Source organism: Copadichromis virginalis, linkage group LG13, assembly GCF_057382275.1.
Source record: "Copadichromis virginalis isolate Kocher_CV1m ecotype Utaka linkage group LG13, C_Virginalis_male_GT1.1, whole genome shotgun sequence".
Taxonomy (NCBI): domain Eukaryota; kingdom Metazoa; phylum Chordata; class Actinopteri; order Cichliformes; family Cichlidae; genus Copadichromis; species Copadichromis virginalis.
Window position 1 is genome coordinate 10,936,044 of NC_140630.1, and position 7,935 is coordinate 10,943,978.

Sequence of the window (7,935 nt, forward strand, 5' to 3'; positions counted from 1 at the left end):
ATAGTTGTGTTGAACTGTGATGGTAAGGTGAAAAAACAACGTGTAATCAATGCAGACTCAAAGCATTTGGCCTCTGCAGAGATGGCTAATTGCAGCTAATATTTCACATAAAGACCCGGAAAAAAAGAGAACAGTAGTTCCCCGTCTAAAACACTGAATGGCAGGTCACGGTCATACAACTATAAATTACCACTCGGTCAAGAGGAATGCTGGGAGCCCTGCTTCTTACCTACTGAAGAAAGGAGGCACAGAAAGTTTAGTCCAAAGGCCCCGTTCATTCCTGCACTGACAGCCGTGCGGCTGAGGCTATAGGAAAACTGGTGCTCTTTGGCTGCTGCATGAATACACACCAATAGAAAAGTTGTGTTCAGTTAACCGGTGAAATCCGAGAAAAAACGGGGCAGGGCAAGTATTTCTCACCGCCAACTCCGGTCTAATAGCCCCCTCCTTCCTCTGGTCCCCTATAGTTGCGTTGACAGTGTCTGCATTAACTTCTTTGTACACGATGTTATAGTTGAGAACGAAGGGAAAGTTCAACTCTGACCTCTAAGCGGATCATCGCGACGCAAACAACCATCAGTTCAAACACGAATCAATTGTATTTTGTTCAGAAGAGAACCCGCTTTGCTTCTCTCCCTGTAAAGGCACTTCAAATCTGGAAGCGATCAAAAAATAATCGTCTTTACGTTGTCGACTTTCATGCCAATCTTTTCTATTTCCTTTTTTTTGACAGACGCAGTATTTTTCCCCACATAAATGCAAATCGACTCCAGGAAGCGAAAAGAAAGGGTGAAAAAACATGTGAATCCCCATTGTTGCCGCACTTGTCTCACATTCTCGTTTACTCTCATGTAAGTATCACACACAGAGATTACTCCTCGTTAAGTTCTTTTGTCTTGTGATCCATATTTGAGTTGACAGATCACGAACAAGAGCTCCCCCACTGTTAATGACCCCAGTGAGCAACAGATAGACTCGCACTTCCAGATCTTTTTCTTTCTTTCTTTTTTTTTTCCTGCCGCTCCTCTGGCCTACATATGTTTGCAGCTAGAACAATTCTGTATCTGTTTACATGGCTCTCATTTACATTGTTTAACATGCTCTAATGGAAAACTCACTGAGATTTAATTAATATTGACTTGTTTGTCTGTTGCTCCTATAACACTATACCGTTCAATTATGATGATAGGGCTCTAACACACGATTTGCTGGAGTATTTACTGCAAAGCCTTATAAATATTCTCGTGGTGATTAAAACTGCAAGTATAAGGGCTACGAAGGAGTGTAACCGGCGACTGTAAAGTTTGCATCCTTAGCTCACTTAAAAAAAGAAAAAAAACTACTTCAAAAAACGCTTGTATTTCTTTTTAAGTAAGTTAAGTTTATGTGCATAAAACAGCGTTTTCCAGGGCCGTGGGTTTAATGAACGTAATTTTGCGCAAATGAAGCCCATTCATCGCTTGTTTTATATTCATGTGTCCCTATCTGTGGCTCCATCTCTCAGATACAGCCCTAATCCTCGTGTCCTCCTTTGCCGATAAAAATGCTCTTCAGTTTACGATTAATTTAATCTCAATCATAGCCGGGACTTGTCGCAGCCAATAAAACTTGTGGAGTGCGTAAATGGAGAGGCGGGGGGTGCGTGATAAGGTCTGGTGGAGCGGCGGTGCCATGTCCCCACGGTGCTCTTGATAGGGCCTATCTGTCTCTTGCAGGCCGGTTTAAGAACCGGAATGGGTTTAAAATATGATACAGATTTACTTCATCTACGATCGACTGCCAGTGAGTGCGGCTGGAGATGCTTTGTTTTAGCCAAGCGGGGAACTGAGCCTTGCGTTTGTCTGCGTCATGTCCTCGGTTACTTCAGGATCACAGACCTATTGAGTCGAATGGCGGAGGCTTTTGACACTACACTTGTTTTAGGTCCTGCTTGGTTTCTGTCTGGTGGGGACTTTTGCAGGTAGATAGCTTTATGTGGTCACTTCATCCAGTGGTCTGATTACATTTACTCAGTGTGTAAAAAACAAAACAAAAAACAACATAACATAGCCCATAACTTTTTTCAAGCCAAATTTCACATTTAGTGGAGAGAATTTCATTAAGTCCAACAAATATCTCAAAAAACTGCTTTTATGATTTTTACAATCCCCTTGTCATTGCTTTTCTAAATAAAGTCATTAGAAAAACACATTGAAGTAGTTCCATTGGGAGCGTTTGTGGTGTCTTGGTCTGTATTCAAAATTTAAATACCTCCTCACATTTTCCGTGGGCACACTCATGATCATTTGTATATAGGCTTTCACTTTTTCTTTTCTTCTTCTTCTTTTTTTTTTTCTTTCTTTCTTTTTTTTTTTTTTTTTTTTTTTTTTTTTTACAAAAAAAGTAATAAAAAGGAAAGAAATAAAATATCCTGGTAGTGATCTGCGAATCATCTGTAACACCACAGGTAATAACGGGTGCTGGAAAAAGGAAACTTTAGTTCTCTTTTTAAAATCAGACAGAAATCTGTCATGATTAAATAAATGGAAGTTTACACTGCTGGAGTCCTCTTCGCAGGTTTTATGCCAGTGTTCAGTTTCTGAAAGTCCTGCGGTTTCTCCGTACCAAACAGTGGCTACTGTCCTACTTTCTGTTACTAAAGACACCACCGCAGCACTCACAGACTCGATTCGTATCACAGAGTTGCGTGTAGCACATTTACATGGGGAGAGCCCGAGCGCTGCTTCTAGGAAACAAATCTCTGAGAAAGTGTTTCCACCAAAACTGCAGTTCGTGCAACAGTGTCCTGTGGCAAATCTACTCTAGTCTGCAGAATAATTGGTTGGGGATTTGGATGCAAAGGGACTGCAGGAGAGAAAGCCTTTTTTTTGGAGGGGGAAATGGTTCTCGTCCGAGGAAGAAAAGCTCTTTTCAGGGGCCACAATGGGAGATTGGGACAGGGGAGGAGTCCCATCGTGATTAGCCCATTTAATGGCGCGTTTACTTAATTTCTGTATTCACTAGCAACGGTAAACAAAAGGGGAAATGGCACTCACATTTTTAAGTGCTGCATGACGTTGACATTTGCCAGAATTTGGAGACTGAGGCAGTCATATAGGCGATTTTGCCTGCATCATATACGTTTGAGCCAGGGGTGTAATCATAAAATAAAGCAGACGTCTTCTTTTGGAAAATAAAATTACAAACTTAAAAATGAATTACAGCGTTGTGCCGCTTTTGTCGCTGCACACGACCAAGCTGTCTACGCCAAGACGATACAAATAATGAAATCCTGAGTTAACGCTGTACTTGAAATGAAATCAAACTAATTTTAGGTGAGACCAGCCCCCTGACTGAATAACCTGCTCCGAGGCTGGATAAGCCACGATGAGCATTAATGCTTCCACAATCCAATAATGATCCAATATGAACATGTGTTTAGCCACTTATCACTGTCCTTATCCGTAATCGGATGGAAATACAGACATCAACATGCAACGAGGTATAGCAAAATGAATAATGCGTTTGATCTTTAGAATCGTAACTACAAGACACATAATAACTACGCGATGAAAGGGAAATGACATTGGCAAATGCAAATAAGCGCTCAGAGTGACCCCGGTGGACGGAAGAGTATATATATGTTTTTGGTTTTGTTTCTGTTTCAGTTTTTTTGCCATTAACAACCCACCCATAATCAAAGAAAACCAACAAAAACGCCTACAGCACTTCAGTTTTAAGTTTTGACAAATATTTTATGTAGGAACACCAAGTCAAGAAAAGTGAGGAAGGGATAGAAAAGAGGATGACACGGGGGAGAGCAATAATTATGTACAAGCATATTTCTACACGTATATTACAGACCGGGAGAATGATCGCATTATTTGAGATATACATAATTCAATATAAAATTTCGAAAATAAAATTCTGATACAGTCATAAACGGTTCTGTTCGACATTTTTTGACCATGTACCCCACAGGCAGTGACAGAAGTGTATTAAAAAAAGGTGCTTACGACTTAAAATGATTGTCTGATGAACACAAAGTAAAAACAGGATTGCATCTTGTCTGCATGGCGGCTGCTTCACCGTCATATCATCATCATCACTTGGACTAGAACCGGAGATGGGAAAAGGTGCGACGAAAACACCAAGACGATCTGTTTTATTCCCTCTGATCGATGTTCCTGATGGAAAATCTTGCATTCAGGATTATTTCCCTGATTACAAAATCAAAAATAAAATAAAATAAAATAAAAAAAACCATCATGCAAGTAGTCTAGTAGTATGGTGGTGGTGGTGGTGTGGGGGGATGAAGAGGAGGGGGAGGCGTGGGTCCTTTGAAAGCGCTTTTTAATAAAAATAAAAATAAAAAAAAACCCGACGTGCTTTTAACTCTTTTTATTTTAATATTTATATCAATCGGTCCTTTTTTCATCCGCGATATTTCATAGTCTTTTTTCTTCCTCTCAGGTCCATTTTCCCTGTAAATATTTCTCTTTTTGTTTGTTTTTGTGTTTTTTTTCTCCGTATCATACATCGCACTCCGAGTCACTGGATGTGACGGACAGGATGGACGTCCCAGTATCAACTCTCTCTGTCATACTGGAAACGCTGGTGGTGGGACTTGCCGCGGTTGAAGGCGACTCTGCCGAGCTGTGAGGGGTTAGACCGGCCTCTGAGAGGGACCTCATACCGGCTGGTCCTATTGCTTGGTGTTGGAGCCTGGAGAAGAAAAGAAACGAGGAGGGGGGGAAAAGAGAAAAAATGAGAGAAATGGCAATTAGACCTGAGAATGTCCCCCTTCCCCTCCTCCTCCTGCAAAATAGGGGTTCAAACTCGCCTTTCTTTCCCCCTGCCGGCCCCAGGCATGCATGCGTGCTTTTATCAAATAGCCAGCTTTCAGGGGACAAAACACATCACTATTTAGACTACCAAATGTTGGATGAAATGTACTAGGGCTGTGTTGTTGTTGTTGTTTTTTAACTTAATTTTTTTTTCTTAGAGATCAACGTCCTAGTCAACACTTTGGAATATAACTGATCCATGTTGCCAGTGCAGGGAAGCTTCAAATCCAACTTGCTGTCTTTGATATAGGCATTTTGAAGTCATTTTCCATTTGGAAATCTGTGTTACTGCTCTGAGTTTGTTCAGCGTTTATTATTATTTCTTCATTCTGCACACGTGTATTCATGCTCATCAACAGGACTTTGCACGCCTAAAACCCCAAAATAATTATATATCATTGTTTGAAATAAAATATGGGTATTCTCACAACGACAAACTGCCGTGAGCCTTTGGCACAGATGTGTTTTAGTCTGATGGTAGGGGACGTGTATGAATGAGTGACGTCGAGATCCAGGTTACTCCAATCATCCTAAATGTTTATCTCCAATCCACTCATGATAATAACGCCATCGCGTGGGGATAATGTCAGCCTGGAAATATATCTATTCATTTAGCAAAAATATTAGAGTACTGTTCATATGGCTTAGTGCTCTCCAAAGTATTTTCTAATCAATTATGGCATTTCAGTGGAATGATACCACACTTAATGTTATGAATACAGCCCATGTCTTCAGATGTTTTTCTCTACGCATGCTCAGATATCAATAATATCGTTATTATCCTTTGAGATAGTCGTTGAGTTCAACAACACTAAGCAACATTTGATGTTAAAACGCTTAATGCTTGCATTAAGAACTTAAATTGGCCAATACACATAAATAAATAAATACATTTACTAAATTTAACAATTTAATATGTGTTTAAATGTAAAGATAAGACGATTTAACTTTAGAATAATTATTTTTTTTTTTAAAAAACTAAACACTGTCCTGTTTTTATTTCAGCTGATTGAAATAATTCACTAGGTTGTTTACAATTTTACAAGCGAAATAGTTGTAAAATTAAACAAATCCTGCAGCGGATGGTTTTTCTAAATATAAATTCAATAATCTTCATATGTTGCAAGAATGCTTTGCCTCTTGTAAAAATATAAACAAGGAGTTTCTGTTTAAAAAGAACTCGGCTCAATTATCTCTTATCAAGATTGACAACAAATGTAGTTTGTGTTTGTATTATTTTATTAGTCAGTTTTTTAAAATTCCAAACTTTAGATTAATTGTATTTTTCATTCTTAAATACAATTTGCATTCAATTTAAAATACATTAAAAATGATCAATCTGCAAAAAATGTTTAAAAGCTAATTTTTAATAATAATAGTGAAGTTTTTATGCTTAGGAGAACTCTGGAGATCTACAAAAGGAATATTTTCGACGTTTATCCGGGTTTGATAACAAAATGTCGCCGCAGCGCAGTCCCTCCACCTGACAGCCAGACTTATCTTTTTCCTAGACAGTCTCCAATCGCAATATAAGGCTTTAAAAAGCTCGCATTTTCTTTTGAATGTGCATTAAAGACAAACTTGTGTGCATACTCGTGTTTCGACGGCACACAGAAAAGTCACTAACCTGTTTTTGGCAGCCGCAGCTCTGTCTCTTTGCCTCCGGTTTTTAAACCAGTTTCCGACCTGTGTGGGAGTGAGTCCAGTGGCTTGAGCCAATTCCCTTTTCTTGCTGGGATTTGGATATGGGTCCTGAAGGTACCACTCCCTCAACAGGCTCCGTGTCCGCTCTTTGAAACAGTGCGTCTTCTGCTCGCCGTCCCAGATGGTCCGAGGCAGCGGAAACTTCTTCCGTACCCGGTACTTATCGACAGGTCCGAGGGGACGACCGCGGAGCTTCTCGGCCTCCTGGTAGTGAGCTTCCAGCCACATGGCCTGCAGTTTGCCATGAGAGTCCTTGGTGAACTTGTGGTTCTCCAGGATGTGGTAGAGGTCTCTGAAATTCCCCGTGTGGAACGCTACCACGGCCCGAGCGCGCAGGATGGACTCATGCTTGTTGATCGCCTCGCACGCTCCCGGAGCCACAGGCAAGGACCAGAGGAAGCGGCCCAGCCGTTCGATGTCCCCGGTCTCTTCCAGCGTCTCACAGACGCTTGCCACCTGCTCCGGGGAAAAGTTGAGGGTCGGTAGTTGAAACATGGACAAGTCTTCTGGAGACCTGGTGGTGGGAGCGCTGTTCGCCAGGAGCAGAGGGCGATCAGCGAAGTTTGGCAGGAAGAAATGGGAGGGATAAAGCTCTAAAGGGGATCTGAAAACCATGGAAATGACCTGAGAGAGAAAGAAAATTATCGAGAAAAAGGGAAAAACCGAAAAATACGGCAAGTAAAAAAGATTGAATGATTCAATGGCTATCGCCTAATGACACCAGCCTCATAATATCTCCCCCCTAAATCCGCCGTTGAGTGTAGCATTGAAACATTTTGTTTCCCTTTTCTATTGGTCTTCTTGGTGTCGTTGTAGCGTTGTCATGGCAGCCCTGCCAATCACTGTCAAGCGTGCCAATCATTAGCCAGTACGTAGCGCGAGGCTTTCACCACTTGTGCAGCATGCACGGGGGGTTATCAGAGTCTCCGATCTCCACAGCAACCCTCCCACCGCATCGCGCGCATCAGGCACAAGCCAATGCTCGCCTATCTGCTGAATGGAATGAGCAATTAGAGGGTGGAATATTATTGCGATCTTAACGAGGCTCGTTAAAGCTAAAGAAGATATGTAGACTGGAGATGCTTAGCAGAGACGGGAAGGGAGGGAGGGAGGCAGAGGGAGCTTTAAATGGGTGACAAATGGACAACCAATGACTGCAACTCGGGAATACACGTTTTGAATAGAAGCGAGTCAATTTGCACATTGTTTTTGTATAGTTTTTCCTGTAGTAGCTACTTTTTAGAATCTTTTGATCACTCCATTCATTTTTGTGCGACGGAAATGAAAGCGTTAGTCTTCTGGGTTACATTTTCCTTTTCATAGATACAAGTAATCGCTTTACATTATTTTTTCTTTTGAAAAAACAAAAAAATATGGTGTAGTCCCTTAAGCCTTTGAGGGTTTT

General features: G+C 41.0%; 1 protein-coding gene across 1 annotated transcript; it reads right to left on the minus strand.

The window, feature by feature from the left end:
• Positions 1-3,143: 3,143 nt before the first annotated feature.
• Positions 3,144-7,654, minus strand: six3a (SIX homeobox 3a). Its single transcript, XM_085477248.1, has 2 exons — positions 6,454-7,654; positions 3,144-4,704 (listed from the first exon to the last, which is right to left on the minus strand). The coding sequence occupies exons 1-2, from the start codon at positions 7,143-7,145 to the stop codon at positions 4,512-4,514; spliced, it is 885 nt and encodes a 294-aa protein (XP_085333374.1). The 5' UTR covers positions 7,146-7,654; the 3' UTR covers positions 3,144-4,511.
• Positions 7,655-7,935: the final 281 nt, after the last annotated feature.